The 22,323-nt window shown below is 37.0% G+C and overlaps 1 protein-coding gene across 2 annotated transcripts in view; it reads left to right on the top strand.

Moving 5' to 3' along the window:
* LOC114039692 (UPF0462 protein C4orf33 homolog) overlaps positions 1 to 21,932 on the top strand; it is a 69,703-nt gene extending 47,771 nt beyond the window's left edge. The window contains exons 5-7 of one of the 2 annotated variants that reach the window (XM_027857566.1): positions 4,445 to 4,497; positions 19,859 to 20,054; positions 21,628 to 21,932. In XM_027857566.1, the coding sequence (XP_027713367.1) occupies positions 4,445 to 4,497; positions 19,859 to 20,054; positions 21,628 to 21,715 (337 nt within the window). In that variant the 3' untranslated portion in view covers positions 21,716 to 21,932. Of the gene's footprint in view, positions 1 to 1,909; positions 1,992 to 4,444; positions 4,498 to 19,858; positions 20,055 to 21,627 lie in introns of those variants that run through there. The other variant, XM_027857565.1, reaches the window with a different exon arrangement.
* Positions 21,933 to 22,323: the final 391 nt, after the last annotated feature.

Raw genomic sequence — 22,323 nt, 5'->3', positions numbered from 1 at the left:
TCTACCACAGTCCCTACATGGTACATACTTAATAAATGCTTACTGATTGAATGATTAATATGGGGTTTTAGTGAAATGGGTCTTTTTGGATGCCAATCTTACATTGTTAAATGCAATATTGCTATTTAAAAGATACTTTTCCAGGTTGATAACTGGAGCTACTGCAAACAACTTGAAGATTCAGAGATGGATTTTTTTTCAGGTATAAAGTTATCTGCAGATACATCCACTGCTCACTTGTGGATTTTCTTTCTTGGGCCATGCTCATTTCTTCATTCCTTTCAGAGTTTCCTGTATTTTTCTTAGAACTAGCAATTCAGTGGGATAAGCCAATAAGTTGGTGATAAATCACCAAAGAATATTATTGTAAATGCCTCTTCAACAAACATTTATTTTCAATTCTGCAAGCATTTAAGTTTCTACTATTTACCAGGCAATACTAGACAATATATGCTAGATACAGTCAACCAGAATAGAGGTAATTCTTCTTGGAAGTAGCCCTCCTTTCTGTTCTAAATCGTTAGCTTGCCACTAGGTTCCTTGATTTCTTTTGTTTTACTGTCCACCAAGTGGAAGAAATGGCAAAGGGAGCCACCATGCAATTTTTCCACATCATCATTTCTAAATTTATAGAAATACTTTATTATTTGAAATGTAGATAATTTAACTTCTTCACAAACATCCTATGGCATGATTCCTGGTACTTTACTTAAACAAAATTTCTGGAAAAAAAAGAGATGAAATAAGCCTAAGCAAAAAGGCTATGTAAGTGCTTTGCAGTTATCTCCAAGTACCCTTGAGGGAAAGCAAACAAATAGCAATCTGCTGATCTCAAAGCAGTTATTTTGGGCATTAATGCTTAAACCAAACTTTCATTTGCTAAGATAGTTGCTTTAAATAAATGAAGTCAGAAGCATTCATCATTTATTTCCCAAATCTGTACTGGATTTTAGATTCAAATCTGGAGAATGATTGTGGTATCATCAATTTAGAGCTAGAAGGAAATTCAGGGACCATTAGATAAATCCTCTCATTTTTGAGATGAAGAAATCAAAGCCTAAAGAAGTTTGATGATTTGACTCTAGTTACATGGGTGGTATACTGAAATAGATTTGAACCCTGGTCCTCTGACTCTAGAAACAAAGTTCTTTCTAGAGCCTGTTGAGGATTGAATAAAAGTTTGTCTAATTTTGGTTCATAAAATACCACTGGGACATCTGGAAGCCCCAGGATAAGGTGAAACTGAAGGCTTTCCTGTCTCCAACTATATTACGATTAATTATTGAAGGCTGATTATTGTGTCTGTGAATTATCTTTATGTCTCCCTATTTCTTTTACTTCTGCCTTTCTGATTCTTGGGCATATACCTGGGCAGGTACAGAGAATGGAAGTAAAATTTGTATGTTTAATTTTGGCACTGATCAGTGCTAGAGGGTAGAGGTTTAAACTTTGTGTTAGTGTGCCATGTTTTAATGATTTCTGGATTAAGGATATTCATTTTGTGTTTATGGAAACAGAGAAACAAGAATTTGTTATATTGGCTTTTTTTTCTTTTTTCTTTTTCTTTATTTCTTTTTTTTTTTTTTTTTGGTGAGACAATTGGGGTTAAATGACTTGCCCAGGGTCACACAACTAGGAAGTGTCAAGTGTCTGAGTTTGGAATTGAACTCAGGTCTTCTTGACTTCAGGGTAATGCTTTATCTAGTGTGCCACCTAGCTGCCCTACTATATTGGCTTTATTAGACTTTGTGCATCAGTTTTTCTTTGAATTCTAAAGGTGCACTTTACTGAAAAGATTCTACAGCATTTACTGCCAATCTATATGTCTTATTTATATTTTGTATAAAGGCTATAAATTTCCAAATCTGAATCATTAGTACTTTTAATAATATTAACTTTATATTCCTAGGGCAAAGATCTGAAGTTTAACCTGATCTGTGATGGCTACAGGATTATTTTACAAAGTTTATCTTTATGTGTTAGAAAAAAGCCCTGTTCTTTTTGGAACTAGATAGATATTGTTTGATGTGCCTCCTACTTCTTGGAATAATAGAAAACACAGAATCAGGTTTGTGTAAAACTATATAGTAATTTCTATAAATGCTAACACTATTCTGCTCTTTATATGCATCAGTTACATACAACAATTAATAAATGCTCCATTGTAAATTCAATTTTTTATCAGTCTAATTGAAATAATTTTAGGCTTAGTAATAAATGTGAGGAAACTTTTCCCCTTGAAAATAGGAATGAAAATGTACTAATAATAGCATCAATTGCACATTTCATAATTTTAAATATATATTCCATTATGGGCTAAGTCCATAGTGGAGGATCCTGATAGATGCTTTCAAAGGATCATAGATTTAGAGCCAAAAGGGACTTCTGACATTGTCTAATCCAACCCTTTCATATTAAAAATGAAGGAATTGAGCCCTAGAAAAGTGAAGAGACTTGTCCAAAGGTACAGGTACAGGTAGTAACTGGCAGAGCCAGGATTCAAACCCAGATCCTCTGATTCTAAATCTGGTGCTCTTTTCACTGTACCATACTTTTTGGCTTAGATGTCTGCCTAATCATTATGGTTCCTGGCATGGGAAATGGGAAAATATAACAACAAATAAATCAATTGAAGAAATCTAAAATCATGGTCAGTGGAGATAAAATGGGTCATCTAGGTGGTCCAGTGGATATCGTGCTGGGCCTGGAGTCAGGAAGACTCATCTTCATGTATTCAAATCTGGCCTCAAACACTTATGAGCTGTGTGTGACCATTGAGTAAATCACTTAACTCTATTTGCCTCATCTGTAAAATGAGCTGGAGAAGGAAATGGCAAACTACTCCATTAACTTTGCCAAGAAAACCCAAAATAGGGTCATGAAGAGTAGAACACAACTGAAAAGACTGAACAACAACAACAAAAAGGATGAAATGGAATGTAAGCATTTCTATGCCATTATTAGAAATTAAGTTAGATTATATTGCTGATATTTCACATTATAAGTGCCATTGTCTTTTGGACAAATTATGGGATCATAAAACAGCTGACATTTATATAATGCTTTAAAGTTCATAAGGCATTTTATATACATGATTTAACTCAAGTCTCATAGTAACCTATAGTATTATTTATGTGGTATTATTGTAGTATTATGAACTTCATTTTACAGATGGAGAAATTAAGATTCAGAGACTCAGAACTTAGCATAGTGCCTGGCATATAGTAAGGCACTTAATAAATGCTTATTGACTGACTGATGTTAAATGACTTGCCCATAGTCAAATAGCTAGTAAGGGTCAGAGGCAGGATTCAAACCCAATTCTACCTACATCATTTCATAAGTGAACTCATGCTCTGATATGTGAATTTTTCCTCCTCTAATTAAAAAACAACAACAACAACTTCATTTTGAAAAATGTAATGTAATGCCACATTGTATGTAATGTTATTGCTGCTAAGATACTTAGTTGAGGAAGTTTTATTGCTGATTTTGCAAATAGCTATTGGACGAGTTGGAAGAGCATACTTGATGCTGACATTGACTGAAATGGACATATATTCTATTGTCTAAATCAGGGAAATTGTGGGCTGGGTACATGTTGATTCACTTATGTCTTTCTGAGTACTCTGTAAGTAGACTTATTAGCATATTATGTACAGTGGGCTGAGCATTATTAAAACAAATCCAAACAGCTGGTCCTTAAATTGATTCTTCCTACATTGTAATTAACTTCTGACAGAGTCGAAAAGTTTAGATGAAGTTTAGATCTAAACTTCCCTTTAATTTAAGGCCTCTTAATTTGAGTTGACAGTCAGAATGGAGGCCAATGGGAATAAGCCAGAACACTGCTTTAGTTAAATGTAAGTAACTTTTCCATCTGTCTTCAACTATCAATAAAAACTAGGACCGATCAACATGGTAGTGTTTCCAGAATGAGCTACAGGCAAACCATGAATGATACTATAAAAGACCTTAAATTCTTTAAACCTTTAAAGGAAGCAATCTGTGTTACTCATCCCATTTAGTTTTATTTTTAAATGCTTACTGATGCCCTTTTGTTTTTGCCTCATCTTCTTTTCCAGTTATCCTCTGGCCTCCACCCAGTGAGCATTCCCTTATAACAAAGAAAAATTGTTTAAGAAACCAACTGACAGTGATCTTGTCTAATGATACACGTTACATTCTGCACCCTTTTAAACCCTACTATCCAAGGAAAGCAGGGAGGTGCCTTTCCTTACCTCTCTAAAGTCAAGATTGGTCATTATTATTATATACCATTCAAGAGATCCCATTTGGCTAGTATAATCAATAGTCAAAAGTCAATAAACATTTATTATGTGCCAGGCACCGTGCTAAGTGCTGGCGATTTGTATAAATACAAATAAAAATGACAGTGCCTCCCCTTATTTTCTCACTGTGTTTTCTCTTTTGGTTTGCCTAGGCATGGACAGCATTTAGTTCTCTTGCTCTCCAGTGGTGATGCTTTTGCACTAAGTCCTATTTGAAAAGTAATATCCCCTATTAATGCTTTGATTTGACTGTCACCATATAAGGATATTTTGCAATTACTGTACTTTTGAAAATTCAGCTTCACTCTTTTCAGATTTTCAAAACAATGTTTTATTTTTCTTCAAGAAAAGAAAATCTGTGCATTTAAGTGTTTGTCTTTTACTTTCATTTCCTTTTTTTTTTTTTGGTCAAAAAGAATAAATAAAGGTGAGTTTCTTCTTCCAAAGGTAAATTTGTCAACGAGTAGCAATGATAGCTGTGCTGGTTGGGGGGATACATTTTATACTTAATACAAGAAAGATCAGACTCTCTAGAGAATGCTATCTGAAATTGTCCTGAAAACCATGAATCATGGATATTTCCATCAAGAAGCAAAGGCTCTTTCAAAATGCAAACTGATTCTCATTCAGTGAAAGAAAATGGGTCCTTCTGATATTTTTCAATATGTTTAAAACTTATTTACTTTCCATTCAAATTAACTTTGACAACCTCTTTGTTTCTTTTAATTCCGCTGTCACGCAGACTGTTTTGGAAACATTTTTGGCTCTTCTTTCTCTTATCTTTCAAATCCAATCAATTACCAAATCCTATAGATCTTTAGTATTTCTCAAATTTATATACTTCTTTCCATCCCTACTACCTCCACTCTAGTTCAGACTAGAAAGACAACTGGTAACATCTATGCTTGGAACAAGTGGCATAAAATATTCTCTCAATTCCCTTGGGCAAAGGATAATATAGCAGAAACTCTGGGACACTGCAAAGCCATCAATGGGGAAGCCACTGCTAGATGGAGCAGTGAATAGAGTGCCCAGACTGGAGTCAGGAAGACTCATTTTCATGAGTTCATATCTGGCCTCAGACACTTACTAGCTGTGTGACCCCTGGGCAAGTCACTTAACACTGCCTCATCTGTAAAATGAACTGGAGAAGGAAATGGCAAACCACTCCAGTATCTTTGCCAAGAAAACCCAAAATGAGGTAATGAAGAGTTGAACAGAACTGAACAACAACTCTGCCTTTGGAGATGATAAGCAAATCAAGGTAGTTCCAGACCTGAGCTTTCACTAGCTAGTCCCCATGCATGGAATTCTCTCTGTTCCTGTTTCTACTTTCTGGCTTCCTTGGCTTCTCAGATAAAATCTCACCTTCTGTAAAGACTTTTCTGGTGCTCTTTAATGCTAGTGCCTTCCCTCTGTGATTATCTTCAACTTATCCTATCTGTATTTTATAGTATGTAGTTGTTAGCATGTTGTCTCTCCCATTAGATTGTGAGCTTCTTAAGAGCAGAGACTGGTTTTATCTTTGTATCCCTAGCACTTAGAACAGTGTCTAGTCTTGGACTTGACCATTATTGTTTCTGTGATGTTGGACAAGTTGTTAACCACTAGGTCTCCAAGACTCCTCTATACCAATGAAATTACAGGTCCAGTTGCTATCCCCATCATGTGTAATGCGGATTAGAGTGAGGAAGAGGCTGGAGAGAGGCAGAGAAGAGAAGGCTATTATACCAAACCAAGCAAGATTATTATTCCTTCTGAGGACAGTCACAATGTAGAGGCAGTGGGAATGTAAAAAATAGGATGGATGAAAGAAGTCAAAGTGAGAGAATTTGGCAACTAGTTGATAGCGGTGGAAATAGAGATTCTGAGAAAAGGATTTTAGAAGCAAAAATAACTCTCTGGCAAATGGAGAATAACTGAATTCAGAATAGGAATGGAAGGGAAAGCTAGATTCATCAATGATTGTTATAAGTGATTCACAGGAGCCTTAAGTAAGTCTTTGGCAGACCTTTTCTGTGAAATACTGGGGAAAGGAGAATGATAAAGTACATGACAGGAGGGCTATTGACTATTTTGTTTAAGGAGGTAGAAAATAGGGACTCTAAGAATCATGGGCTCTTAACACTATTGAACTCAGCCTTTAAAGTATTCGTGGGCACTTGATTGCAAGGTAGCTGGCAGGATGCTTCAGAGGACCTCAAACTAGGCAATCAAAAGGAGAAAGATAGCAGACTATCAGTAACCTTAAGAGAAATAGTGAAACACATTAATGGGGCTAGATCTTTCATTGACTTATCTAACAAACCTGAGCCAAGAGAAGGCTTGTGTTACAATGGGGCAAGGTGAGCTGCTTTAAATAATTACATTTGCCATTTAAATTTATGACGGTGTAAGGATATCATAGCTGAATGTAACTAGGATTCTCAGAGTGAATAGGTAGAAATGAAAAGAAAGCCATCTGATAAATAAGGCCAATTCCATGGCTAAAAAAAGATAACTGATTTAAAAGTACAAGTGGCATATGGAATATGAATTTCTTCATACTTAATATTTCAAAATGTCAATAGATTTGTCATCTCATCTGTATGGATATTCCCTTCACCAGTGCATCTCCTGCCCATTCGAAGTAACTCCTATCCTACAATAATAAATATTCCGTATCAGGGGCTGGAGAGGTACACCTGACAGGCTGGAGGCCTTCCTCTATGTCTCAACATTATGTGGAGGTCAGCCCCCACTTCATTCTCCATTGTTCATCAATTTGATATCTTTTGTGCCTGCTTTTTTTTCTGTTTGTGATCAATCATTTGTAATGTACTATAACTGATGTATGTATCTTCTATCTCTATTGACTTTTGGGTGATCTGAAATCTTGATTTTAACAAAATCCTTGTGCAGTAGAAGTTACGTAACTTATTGTCATTTTACAGATAAAAAAAGAAATTGAAGTTCAGAGAGGCTGTGACTTGCATATGGGCCCTCAGTAAATTTTGGAGGGTTCTTTTGTTTCAAGTTTAGCATTCTATTCATTCAGCCTCTCTTTTAAATTTTGAAAAGCATCATGTATATCAATTATCTCATTATATTATCACAGGCCTGTGAGGTACTTCCTACAGGTATTATTATGCCTATTTTATAGAACTGGAAACTGAGGCTTAAATAAATATGGTGACTTGCCTGTGATCACATAGCTAGTAAGTTTCAGAGTCTGGATTTGCTATGATATTTTCTTTCCAAAGATTTTAAAGTACTTTTTCACATAATCTTGGATGCCGTTTTCTTCAGAAGTAGTATGCTAGAAAGGCAGCTTGGTAGAACAGAGAGCAGTTTAGACCTGGAGTTAATAAAACATAGGTTCAAATCCTATTTCTGACAGTAGTGTGTAAGCATGAGCAGATCATTTAACCTGAGTCTGAGTTTTTACATCTGTAAAAATGGAGATAATAATACCTGTAGTATCTACTTCATTGCTTAAATGAAAGATAACTATGTGAAACATGCAAACTTTGAAGTACTATGTAAATATAAGTTATAATTATTATTTCAAGCAGGGAAAAGGGTAGCCTATTCCACTTCTGTCATTTCTTATGGTGTAATAATATTCCATTACATTCCTATGCCACAACTTGTTCAGTCATTCTCTAATTGATGAGCACCCTCTTTGTTTCTGGTTTTTTTTTTTTTTTTGGTACAATAAAAGAGCTGCTATATATACATACATTTATACATATAGGTATAGCTTATATACATATGTAATACATATATGTGTACATTCTCCCCCCCTTTGATTTCTTTGGGGTATAGACTACTACTAGTGGTATTATTGTTTCAAGTGCTTTTTTTGGTCATATTTCTAAATTGCTTCCCAGAATGGCTTCTCCAGGTCCTTTTCACATGAGCTATCTAGTCACATCTCCCCTACCTTGGGCCTGAGTAGAGGGCTTTATATTTTTCCCTGTTGCATTTTATCTTATTAAATTTGGCCCAATGTGCCAGCCTGTCAAGATCTTTTGGAATTTTAATCTTCTCATCCAATGTATTAGTTTTCCCTCCAAGGTTTGTGCCATTTGCACATTTGAAAAGCATGCCATGTAGGCTTTTATTCACATTATTGACAAAAATCTCAAATAGAACAAGGTCTAGCACAGAGCTCTAGGGTATTCTACTGAAATTCTCCCTCAAGGTTGATATTGATCTATCACTGTTCTTTGCGTCTAGTCATTCAATCAGTTCCTATTCAATCCCTCTACCTATCCAAACCATCCCAATAGTGATGATGATAGGAATTCATATAGAATTTTAATAATTAAAAAAGTGTACACATATCTGACTTTTTTTACTGTAATGTAGGAATCAGATCGCAGCATTATGTGATCATAATAATGATCATAAAAGTGGATTTAAGGCCTTCAGAGGACTCTGCATTTACACTTTAAGCTTTATTAAGGCTGAATTGCATTAAAATTTTGGGGACACCCTCTATTAGTGCATCTGAACTTCCCAATAAACCCTGGAGATAGGCATTTCAGGTATTATTATCCCATTATTATTCCCATTTTATGGATGATGAAAAAGACTCAGAGGGGTTAAGGTATTTACTCGTGATCACACAAGTGATGTATCTGCATCAGGATTTGAAACCAAGCCATGGGTTGTCCTGTCATTTCCTTTTATACTACTTCTTTTTTTTTTTTAAATGAGGCAATTGGAGTAAAGTGGCTTGCCCAGAGTCACACAGCTAGAAAGTATTATGTGTCTGAGGTCGGATTTGAACTCAGGTCCTCCTGACTCCAGGGCCTGTGCTCTATCCACTACGCCACCTAGCTGCCCCTTCCTTTTATACTTCTTACTAAATTTCTATCAATTGTGTTTTAAGAGTCACATGTACAAACAGCTAAAGTTTAAATGTAGGATATAGTGATTTGGGAAGATTATTAACCTTTCCCCACTTTCACCCTCACCCTCAAGTGAAAACAATGTGTTATACCTAAAATCATAATTAGAGTAGAAAAATCAAGGTTTTGCTCCAAGTTTGCAAAGAGTTCACTGACAGCTCTTATATTTCTTCAGCAGGTAGACATAACTGAGCCTAGCACCTAGTTATCAAGAATAAAGAATTAAAACCAGTAAATTCCTCCTTGACCTGGCTCTCCCCTGGTCCCTCCTCCCAATAATAGCTTTGTGGAGTGGAAAAGTCACAGTCTCTTCACTAAGAGGGAGTGGTAGAAAAATTCCCTGGTTTCCTCCAGATACCCATCTCCAAGATAGGTCTTTTTCTGAGATCTTCCCCACCCACTGAGTGAATTTGCCTCAGACAGTTTTGGAATTTCACACTTACTCCAGGCACCTGTATTTCTCCTTATCGATGTTATGGTCATACTCTTAAAAATAATGTAAAGTCAATGGATGTGCGTATCATTCCTTACTGACACATTTGCAAATTGCCAATCTTTGCTTTCTTTCTCCCCCTCCCCATTTTTCATGGTGGTAATTAAGGACTGTAAATTTCACTTTATCATTTGTGTTGGGACGAGTAGCATAAATCATTGTAATGGTGCGTTTATTTCAGTAATGCCAGCATGCCTGCAAATCACTTGTAAATTGGTTCCATGGGTGTACTGCTCTCCAATTAATCAGAAACCCATGGGCATACATTTCCTGGGCTTCTGTCAAAGCCTTTGTTACAGTAAGTAAAAAAAGCTGTTGCTGACCTTTCTCTGTTTTTATTTATCATTGGTAAGGACTTAATGGCTTTAGAGCCCTGCTTCTGCTCATGGGGATGTTTTCATGGTGGGCCTTGGCATAAAGCTGACTGAGCATTCCATTGCAGCTCTATGGGCCAAGATTTATACCCAAGGAAACATCAGGTGGACCTAGTGTGGCTCATAGTCAGCAAAAGTAATATCTGTTTTAACACCAGATTCTGTACCCTTTGAACATCTGGGAGGAGTATTTGTAGGTAGGAATACGAGAAAAGTCATCTGGGTTTTACATAGACAGATCATTTAGCTGAGGAAAAAAAAGTGAAAGAAATACATATGGTGGAACAAACTGTGGGAATATGTATGAACAGGGCACATAAATGGGTCTTGGGTAATTCATGCTTCCAATACTTCAGAACTGCCAATCAAGATCCTCAGGTGGTGTCATAGGGAAAGTTTCTTTCTTTGCTAAGAGACTCTGATGCTGTTTGTTCTCTGACATACCTCTGCTGAGAGAAAATGGTTATCTTTACTGCCACATACCTCTGCTGTGGGACATTTCAGTGATTGGATAGCTTGGCAACTGGGTGCATCTGCTGGTCTTTGGTTGCCTAGAGGAGTGGGAGGGGAGGGAGTCTGTCCCCTCTTTAGTTTGATAGCCTCAGGTACTATGTCTCTTTTATGATGTAGATCGGCAGCTGGGTGGCACAGTGGATTGAGAGTTGTGGCCTGGAGTCAGGAAAATAATCTGATCTCTGACTCTTACTGGTTGTGTGACGCGGCACAAGTCACTTAACTCAATTTGCTCACCTGTAAAATGAACTGGAGAAGGAAATGGCAAACCACTTCAGTATCTTTGCCAAAAAAAAACACCAAATGGGATGGTGAAGAGTTGAACTTGACCAGCAAGTTAAGAAGAGAAGTTGTCAAGTATTTTTAAAGTCCTTCCTTTTAGGACTTTGTTGGTCTAATTCTTATTTAAGGTATTTTTGTTTGTTTGTTTTTATTTTTGTTTTTGGAGGGCAGAGTTTGGTTTAGACCTGCAATTTCAGAGTTACAGGGAACTCTGATCAGGAAATGCCCTCAGTCAAAGTAGAGTGGTACCTGCTTTACAATTTATGGGGGGTTGCTTGAGGACATAGATCAGGACTTGAACTCTGGTCTTTTTGACTCAGAGACCAGCAATATATGCTTTTCACTATACTGCCCCTCTTATCTGGGTTGTAATCAGACATTCTTTTTAATTCTTGTAACCTAAAGGAGCTCAGTGAAATTGGAGTGAAGGGTACTATGTGCCTCTATTATGATATAGTGCTGAACTTGGGATCACAAGACCTAACTCTGCTATTTTCTACCTGTATGACTTTGGGCAAGTCACTTTGTGGGCCCCAGTTTCCTCATTTGTGAAATAGGAAGGTTGATCTAGATGCCCTCTAAAGTTCCTTCAAACTCTATATTGATAATTTTTTTTGATTCTCAGTCCTTCATGCTCCATATAAATTATAGGGGTTGGCAAGGTATACAATCCTTTTTATTTATTTTTGGTGAGGTAATCAGGGTTAAGGGACTTGCCCAGGATCGCACAGCTGGTAAGTGTCAAGTGTCTGAGGTTGGATTTGAACCTAGGTCCTCCTGACTCCAGGGTCAGTGCTCTACCTACTGCGCCACCTAGCTAGGTATAGAATCCTGAAGAGGGCAGGTGACTTTTGCCCTTCTTCCCACCAAGGACAGTGATCCCTGCTTGTGATTTCATTTTTTGGGGTGCTTCTTTCACCACTACGGAGAACGGTCACTCCAAGGTGTTTAATATATGGTCTTCTGGAGTTGCTGTGGCTGAAAAATTTATCAACCTGCACCCAACCTCAAGGTGAGCATCTCTAAACTGACCTAGATAGGTCCTTGGATGGCAGACATACCATCCATCATTAAGCTTTTCTTCAAAGACTTTCCAGTTTGCTACCAATTACTTACCAATGCTTGTGCCCCTCTGGCATAGCATTTGAGAACCCAGGGTCATCTTCATCTCCATGCCAGTTCCATAAAAAAGTCTAGAGAAATGTGAACTTTCTATATCAGGTGATCTTAATCATTTTTGTGTGTCATGGCCTGTGGCGACCTGGTGAAGCCTCTGTACCCCTTCTTAGAATGATATCACAAAATAAACTAATCATTAAAGAATATAGTTATCAACATATTTAGAAAAACAAATTCAAATCTTTCTACGTGGTTAAAAATCTTTCTACATGGATGAAAATTAGATTTAGAATTTTAGTAATGGTATGATATTGTGTCAGTAACGTCAGCAATAATTTACATTTCTGTCGGGCTATATGTTCTACAAAATTCCTTTTTTTAAAACAACAATCCATTGATAGAGATAATGTAGACAATATTACTTACATCTTATAAATGATGAATCTAGGGCACAGGGACACCTAAGGTCACGTAGCTAATGAATGGCAGGACTAGGATTCAACCCCACTCCTGCTGATTCCAGACACAGGGCTCTTCTTAGTCAGGCACTGGAAGAGCATTGGCCATTCGTTTTGATTTCACACTTAGAATTAACAAACTGGCAAAATAGCACCTGAACTTAAGAGAAAATGTATCCCTAATAAAAAAAAAAGATAGCTTTAAAAATGTAGTTTCCTTATTTCTATTCCTAGTATTTAAAGTTGCCAATGGGAAACCAAGGTAAGTATAATAGTAAAAAACACTTGTTTAAAATGTGAAAAAAAAATGAATTGATTGAAAGATGACTTCTGTAACAAATTTGCTTCTGTGTCTAATTGAAATGATAATATTAGGTTGATTATAAATCCTCTACATTCAAATCTAATTTCAGCATCTGTACAGAATTTCCCTTGGGAGGTGGACCCCCAAAAATGAAAAAAAAATTCACACCTGGGAAGTCACTTTCAATAAAATGCTGTGTGTGCATGTATGTGCATATGTGTGTGTGTGTGTGTGTGTGTGTGTGTGTTTGTGTGTATGTAGGTGTGTGTGTTTGGCACTGAATGAGTTTGTTCATTGCAATTAAGTCTATCTCAGAACCAAAAATGAAGACTTGGTCTCAGAGTTTTGAAACTTGGGGGAGGTGGGCCTTCTCCCCAAGGCAACTACTAAACATTGAACTCACTCATGGTTCTCCACTACCTGTGCTGCATGACACTACCCCCACTGTCATATTGCTGAGGCACAAGCGCCTACCTTTACCCAATGAGCCACCTTGGGGAGAAAAGGGTGGAAAGAGTTCTGTTGCCCCAAATTCTTGAGTCAGTGACCCAAGGTCAGACTGTCCTCTGTGCTATTGTCATGCCAAGTATAAACTTCCATCTCACTTTAATTATAGCTCTGGGCTAATGGGCTGAATCTCGGGGGGACAACAGGTGAATAGATAAATACAGAGACTGACAGATGGACAGATATATACAGGGGGGAGGAGAGAGAGAGAGAGAGAGAGAGAGAGAGAGAGAGAGAGAGAGAGAGATTTCAGAGCAGTAAATTGCCTTGCTCTTTACTCTTATGAATTCTGAAGGAATTAATGTAAACTTCATTTCTGCACCACAGAACCAGAGATCACAGGAAAAAAAAATGTCTCAACTTTGTGTTAAACTAAAATATCTATAATAGAATTGTCTTACTAACTACTGTACTCTTGTGATGTCATGTGAGAAATAAGTGGCTATGGTTCTGGGCTTAGAGTCAGGTAGCCCTGGGTTCACATTTTGTTCCTAGTCTGTGAACCTGGGCTAGTTAGGGCATCTCTTTAGGCTTTAAACAATTCCCTAGAATTTACCTATCAAGTCATATGCCAGTTGCAATCTGTATTGTAGTCTATATACTGAGAGCTCCTCATGCTGATGAAATCACATAGCCTTCACAAATTATGCAATGGAGGTAATGATTCTACTAGAGAGAATATTTCACCCCAGGGCACTAAACATGGATATGTTGATATTTCAAATTTGATTTGGGTGTATTGGTGTGTGTGTGTGTGTGTGTAAGAATTCTGATAATCATGTACATTCTTCATGTGTAGGAGAAATTAGTTGTTAAAGATCGTAGGAAGGAACATTCCTATTTCTTTATTTTGTTAAAGGATGTTTCCTATTGTCAAATGCCATAAAGCCTAGTTGTTGCTCTGTGATTATGTAAGATACGAAAGACAAAGAATGAGTATGTAAGCGAAGAACTTTAACTCTCAGGTTTCTGCCTAGTGCGTAGCTTTAACTTGATGGTGGCCATATGACTTAAGGCTTTTAATTCCACTATTATTTCTTAAAAATTTTCTTTGTTCTTTTAAAAATGTTGCTATTATAGACCAATGATCAGCCCCTCCCCCCAAAAAAACAAACAAAAACCAAACTGACCATTCCTCCCTTGCAACAAAGAAAATACAGTTGAGCAAAACAAACGACCACATAGCTTGGTAAATGTATAAATACATGCTCCATTACATATCTACAGTCTGATACTTTTCTGCTGATAGGAGGGAGGTACATTTCAAGTCAAGATTGGTCACCTTATTAATCAGAATTCCGGTGTCTCTCAGTCTTGGTTTCTTTGACATTATTGTACTCACAGTGACTTCTTAAGTAGAGATTAAATAACTCAAACTAAACTTTGAAAGCTGTCACATTTCACTTAGAAATGTAATAAGGATGAACTGAAACACCAAGTTCTTAAAGATGAAGTACATGACCCTCTTTCCTATTCCCTTCCTAACCATTATCTCACCCAATTGATCATTTCTGGCTCAACAACCAGCATGAGAAATTTCCAGCTAAAGACCTTTCATTCTCTAAGGCACAGCAAAAAGGGGCTTGGAATGAAAAAGGCCATGACCACAATGGTAAGTGCATTCTATCAAGAATAAATAAAATCTCCAAAGCTTGACAGGGAAGAATATGGAGAGGTATTCAAGCAACTAACCACAAGTAAAGGATTTTCCTTTTCCTGGAGAAATCTATTCCAGGAAGAAATTGATCTGAGACCCCTCTGCATACAAAAGCAGAAGGGCAATTTTTAGAGCCAAAGGAAAATCTCAGCTGAGGCCAGCTGGTAATCTTAAGCGAGGTAATAGTCCATTATATCTGTCTGGTATGCATCCAAAAGGTATGCTTCCTTCTTGTGGATAGAATGCTCTGCTTGGAGTGAGTCAGATGTAGGTTTGAAATCTGCCTCTGACACTAGCTGTGTGACCCTGGGCAATTAATTTGACTTCTCTGGGCCTCATTTTCCCCCATGATATCATCTACTTCCAGGGATTATTTTGAGGATCAAAAATATATGTAAAGTACTTTGTGAACCTGAAAGTGCTATACAAATTATTATTCTCTTCCTCATTAATTTTTTTATGCCCTGAGAAATAGTATAACATAATGAATAGAGAACTAGATTTGGAATGAGAAACACCTAGGTTTGAATCCTGCCTTTGAGATTTTCTGGCTGTGTGACCATGAGCAAGTACCTTAACCTCCCTAAACCTTGTTTCCTAATCTTTAAAATGAGTATGATAATAGAGCGCAATGTAAATGAATGGACAAATGAAAAACCATTTATTAAGAGCTTACTGGGGATACCACTAGAAAAATCTCTTATCTCAAGAATTGTATATTCTAATGATAATAATGGCTAGCATTTATACAGTAGTTTAAGGTTTACAAAGTTCTTTACTTCTGTTATCTTACAACAACCTTGTGAAGTCAGTAGGTAATAAGAGGAGATAACATGTATTCGATAACACAGTTTCAACTGCAAGTCTGGCAGTGAGGCCCTATTGTTGAATTCCCTATTTGATAAACTCTAGCAGCTCTCTCTCACTTCTAGGATCAAATGCAAAGCTTTGTTTGACTGTTAAAGCCCTTTATAACCAGCCTTTTCCTACCTTGGCAGCCTTCCAACTTCCTTTCAAGCTTACTCCCTTCCTTGTTGTTTAGTTGTTCAGTCTCATTCTACTGTTTGTTACTCTGTGGACCAACTGTCCATGGGATTTTCTTGGCGAAGATACTGGATTGGTTTACTGTTTTTCTCCAGTGGATCCTTTTGTTCGGCAATCAGAGGTTAAGTGACTTGCTAAAGATCACACAACTAGAAAGTATCTGAGGCTAGATTTGAACTCACATCTTCCTAACTCAAGGCCCAGTGCTCTGTCCACTGTCACCAGCTCTCTCTACCCTTTTTCATGTATTCTGTAATATATTGACATTGACCTCCTTGTTCCTCCAAGACACTCATCACTGAAAAAGTCAAGAGTGTCACTCTCTGGTGGTTAAATATATTTCATATCATATTTCTGGTATAATTCTGTACTACTCCGTATTTCATTGAACACTAGTTATGTGAATGTGACATAGTGGAAACAACCACAGTGTGGCCTTAGATATTATGTACTCATTTCTTCCATGCATCTCTCCATATGTCTTTGGGTGAATAGTCAATTTTAATTCTTCAGATTTTGGTATTCCATAACTGCTATCTTGGAGATGCTGCAAGATAACTTATGAAAAGTCCAAATCTTCTGTTCCTCTGAAGTTTACAAGGTGTTTCTCTGGTCAAAGAGGAGGAAAGGAGACTGAGGCTGAAGTCAAGACCAAGACCAAGGCCACGGCATTCCTCCTACCTTCTGCCAAGGGATTTCCTCTCAGAGGATGCTCTCTCTTCTCAATTTCCAGACACTTGAATCTCTAGGATTCTGACCTGGTTTGCTATTTTTTTTTTCTGAAGATGCACAGAGTAAGACCAAGTCCTTCAACTCATCTGAACAGATTTTCTGTTTTACCTAGCTGAAATGCCTATTGACTGATTTGTAGAACTTATTCATACCTTGATTCAATGATTTGTGCCCTTACCTGACAAAGTTATCAGAGCTTAGCATCTTGTCAGTCACTTTAAGTGGGATGAGGTAATTGTGTAAGCTGACTACATGCATGTGCCACCCCCCTGCCGCACCATATCTATTACAAACAAAATAAAGTCCCCTGTCCTATGAACTTCCTATATAAGGCAGCTTCCTTAGCTCTGCAATGATCATGCCCTTTAAATTAAGACATATACCTTGGGGCCTCTTCTTTTAATGTGACTCTTCTATTAAAAGTTTACTGAACTATTCCTGCCACCTGGGAAGTCTGCTTCAATATTAAAGTACTAATAAACCCTTCATTTTCAGCTGTCTGTATCCTTCAAGAAAAAAGGCACATAGTCCTGTAGGGATTGATTCCACAGTTGCAGGTTTAGATGAGAGGAATTTTGATCTCCACATTGGAGGCGTTACATTCTGTCCCAAGTGCATCGTTGATATTATGACTTGAAGAAAGAGAATAGGCAGCCTGTTAAAAATGAGCTCAGGTAATCAATGTCAATTTTTTTTTTCTGACAGATGATTGCTCATGTTCTGGATTTTAAGTCTTGCTATGGTAAAAATGTTATAGAGTTTGAGGAGATTAATTTGGATATAAAGATTGTCATTCATTCAATATAGTGCCTACTATGTGCTAAGCACTTTTTACAAATATTATCTCACTTGAGCAATAGATGAATACAACATATATAAAATGTAAATGCAGAGTAAACACAATTTTGGGGAGGAAGAGAGCAGCACTAACAGCTGGGGGAGGATAGTGGTATCCTCAACAGAAATAGGTGAGTTAGGAAGAGGAGTGCAGTTTCTGGGAAATGATAAGTGATAAACCAATGAATAAGAAAGTTTTCTGGAAGGGTGTTTGCAACAAAAATATATGCTCATCCATCAAGGAACTTGATAAAGGCTAATTTATTGCACCTTCAGTAATTCAATTCATGTCAAGCATATTTGTCAGAATCACAGGATCTCAGAGTTAGAAGGGACCTCAGAAGCCACTCCAGCCCCTATGTGAACAAGAGTCCTTTCTACACTATCCCCAACAAGAAGTCATCAAACTTTTTGTTTAAGACTTGCAATGAGTGAGAAGCCATTGCCTTCTGAAGCTAGTTGTTCTGTTTTCGAATAGCTGTCATTTTTAGGCCACTTCCCTTTTATATTAAATCTAAATTTGGGTCTTTGTGACATCCATCCTTTGATCCTAGTTCTGCATTCTCAGACCAAGTAGTCCAAGTCTGTTTCTCTTCCATATGCCAACACTTCAAGTATTTCACTGTTTAGGCAGCCACTGGAGGAAGAAGGAAGATCACATTTTCTGAACTGATATTTGAAACAAAATACATTCTCACCCTCATAGAACTAGAACAAGGCTCATGTAGTTCCTTCCTCTGTAATTCAATTAATGTCATCCATTTAGCATGTGATTAGTGTGTACTTAATTCCAGGAACAAGCATTTACCATGTGATTACTGTGCGCTTGTCACATTTAGTTACTTTTGAATTAATTGTACTGATTTGTTTTCAAGATTTTTTTTAAGGAGCTAAATTAATACATATGAAATTTGATCTTAGGGATAAGATCTTGTGTTTTTGTATTTTAAGTTTCACATTTTGGAGACATTGGGGTGTAAGAATGCTATAGTTAAGGATAGGGATCCTGGTTTACAGTCTTGGTTTTGGCACATACTGTGTCAGATTTAAAAAATTTTGGTTATAATGAACGTGGAGTATAACCATGGGCAGGGAGTATAACCCTTCTGGGACTCAGTTTCCTTATCTGTAAAATGGGGATAATAATAGTGTCATTTCCCACTTTTTAGTATTTGGAAGAAAGTGCTTATAAGCTTAGAGCCGTATAGAAATATGAATTTAGATATATAGAAATATGTTATTGTGGTATGTTGAAATGTTGACACATATATCATGATTGTTAAGAAGCAATTAGAAGAAGTTCTCTCTTAACAGTGCTGCTTATGGACTCTCCAGAATGTCTACAGTCATATTCTCCAGAATGGAGAGCTTCTATTTGATATTCAAAGCCCTTCATGGCCTAGCCCTGTCCCCTCCAACCTTTTCAGTCTTCTTACACCTTGTTCCCCCTGTCCCCATGTACTTTTTGATTCAGTAACATTGGCCTCCTTGCTGTTCCACAAACAAGATACTCCATCTCTTGGGTAGGGGAATTTTCTTTGGCTGCCCACCATGTTTGCAATGCTCCCCTTCCTCATTGCTACCTCCTGGTTTCCCTGGTTTCCTTCAAATCCCAGCTAAAATCCTAGTTTCTAACAAGGAAGCCTTTCTTTACCCCTCTTAAGTCTAGTGGCTTCTCTTTTAATTATTTCCTACTTAACCTGTATATAGCTCTCTCTCACACACACACACACACACACACACACAAATATATATATTTGTTTACTTGCTATTGCTCCCATTAAATGGTGAGCTTCTTTACAGTAGGGATTGTCTTTTGACTCTTTTTGTATCCCCAGTGCTTAGCACAATGCCTGGCACATGGTAAACACTTAATGCTTATTGATTGATTAATTCATAACTTCACCAACAGTTATTAATGTGCCTGTTATTTCTTTAGCTACCTCAACATTAATTCCATTGTCATCCTTGTCAATTTGCTGAGTGTGAAGTGAAAGCTTAAAGTTGTTTTAATCTTTATTTCTCTTATTATTTATGCTCTGAAGCAGTCTTTCATATGGTTGTTTATATTTTGTATTTTTTCTTTTGAGAACTATTTGTTCATGTTCTTTCATCACTTCTCATCAGTTAATGGATCTTGATCTTATGTATTCTTATTTTTTTCCTACGTGTCAAATATCATATATTTTTACCCAATTGACAAGTTCCCTTTTTAGTCTAGTTGTAAGATACATTTTAAATTATATTGATTTAAATATTCATCTTTTAAAAGTAAATAAATATTCATCTTTTTCTTTTTTTTCTCCCGTTTTTCCCTCTCTGCCCTATGCCCATCACATATAAGAAAGAGTTGGATTTAAATTTTAGGGCTGACATAGGTGGGAATGAGTGGAATGGAACTACACTTCTTCCTTGGGAATATTTTCCACCTGGAATTGACAAGATGAATTTATATGCCATCCATGGATCTGGGAATAGAAGAATTTATGAAGCTCTTTATCCAATACCCCATGAAGAGATTGCAACTGGACAAGGGCCCAATTTGTGAGTGTCTACTGATCATTTGATTTAGTGTTCTTTTTGCTTGTCAATCCAGCTGGTGGAGAGAGAGAAATCAGGATTTGTGAGACTGTATTATGATAAAGCAAGATTTGGAAATTCTTTTGAATAGTTTGATGAACTAAAATACCTTCATTGTGATTCTAAGAAAAGAAATAATTAAATCTTTCTTAGTGTGGATGGATGATTGCAACATATAAATATAATTTCAGCCATACATCTATTAGAGAGTCTTTACCTTTGTATAAAACCAAAGGTGTAGTGGAATGAACACATAACATGGAGTCAAAAGATTTGAGTTTGAGTCTCAGCTCTTTGAGCAATTGGCTATGTGATCTTGAGCAACTCTTTTAGTCTCTTTAAACCAGTTTCTTCATCTGCAAACTGGATAAGAATACTTATATTACTTTAGAAGGCTGTTGAGAGGAAAGAAAGTTATATTAATTAATTAAATATTTATTAAGGGCCTACTATATGTCAAACACTGTATTAGGTACTATAGAAATGTGAATTCATATTGTAGTTTATGGCAAACATGCTGAGTATATTCACAAGTTGTTTTATAATTTTTTAAACTTTTTACAAAGTAGAATTAAAATTCCCCAATAATATATTTTGTCTTACTCTATCACCTCCTAACTTTAACACCAAAAAAAAAAGCCACTTAATAAATTCACAATGAAACTTTCACACATTTTACCAGTTACCTTAATGATTAAGAAATTCACAGGGTACCTTAACTTGAGGCCATTTGATGTACGAGGATGAAGCCTTTCCTAATTACCCCAAATGCTGGTGCCTTCTCTCTCAACCTACCTTGTAGTTATATTTGTATCCCCAATAGTTAGCTAGTACAGGGGCAGGCAAGTAGTAGTTGCTTAATACTTATTGATTAATGAGGATGGGGGTGGGAAACTCTTATCTAGCAAAACACCATGGGGGCTCAATGATACTCCTTGTGCCAAATCTTTCAAACAGCATAGTGGTATTTTCTACACAAGCAATAATAGAAGACCTTGCTGGAAGAGGAAAAACTGGTTTCATATGTATGTATGTAAACCCAGGGCTTAGTGCATGGATCATACTCTGTATCAGAGTGCTGCCTCTTCTTACCTTCACTTCTCTTATCTCCTTTCATTGCTCTATTGAGGTACCAACTTTACCTCATTCCCTCCAAGGTTAATATTCTTTCCCTCCTCAAATTGCCTTGTTTTTTTTTTTTTTTACCTAATTATATTTTGTTTCCAGGGGAAATACATAAGCTTCTTGGAGGCAGAGGTAGTTTCACTTTTGTCTTCATATCTTTAGTGCTTAGCATAGCGTGTTGCACAAAGTGGCCACTTGATAAATGTTGGATTGAATGGAATGGAATACAAGTGACCAGAGTATGTCATAGTTCAAGATAAAGTCAGTACTGGGTAAGGCTTAAGTCATTCAGAAAACTATCTGCTCCTCCAAAATGTATTCATCTTTAATAAATGCAGAGAATCTTGGGTCCTAAGCTTAAAAACTAATATCTTTTTCTTTCTTTCTTTCTTCCCCTTTTTTAATCCTGAAGCCATCGCCTGGAGTATTTCAAACCCTTTGATCTGAAGTGGGTGATGGGAGACGACTGGGAGCAGCCCCATTCAAAGCTGTGGCCCTAGCTTTGTTCAGCTGCTGTTTTAGCTCACAGCAATTATTTCAAAAAGCCAAGAGAAAGCCACGGAGCAGATCCCAACTCAACTCATCCCTTTGCCCTTTGATTGTATCATGGAAAAGGAAATCTTAGTCCATTACTGCTGCCAATAATGTCACAATACATGGGAAATAAAACATCTATATGAAGGGGTGGGTCTTAAAAAACTGAACATTGAACATCAATAAAACTCATTATTATACCTAAAGGAGACTTTGCCCTAGGCAGGGTAGAACAGTTTAAAGGGTGCCCAACTGATCCCTGGGCTATGGGGATGTGCAAACTCCAGAGAGGATAGCTCCACCCTTCTGCTAGAGAACTTCACTTTCTCTGTGCCTTAGTGACTCCAGTAACCTAGGTATATCCCTCCCAGTTGGGAGGTACGGAGCTGGGGAATAAATTACAGGGAGCCCTAATTTTTAAGTTTAGTTAGAGGGAAGGGTTTAAAGTGGGGGTGGAGAAGTATAGAGTTGCTTGTTCTAGAAGAGAGTTGGCTACTGGTAATTATGATAGGGGATGAAGAACTTGGATCAGAGGACTCTAATTTGTGAGCACCTTTTGCTTTCTGGTTTGGAG

The sequence above is a fragment of the Vombatus ursinus genome, unplaced genomic scaffold (assembly GCF_900497805.2).
Source record: "Vombatus ursinus unplaced genomic scaffold, bare-nosed wombat genome assembly UNPS02012179.1, whole genome shotgun sequence".
Classification (NCBI taxonomy): domain Eukaryota; kingdom Metazoa; phylum Chordata; class Mammalia; order Diprotodontia; family Vombatidae; genus Vombatus; species Vombatus ursinus.
Note: the sequence above shows the minus strand (reverse complement) of the source record. Positions and strands in the feature narration are given on the sequence as shown.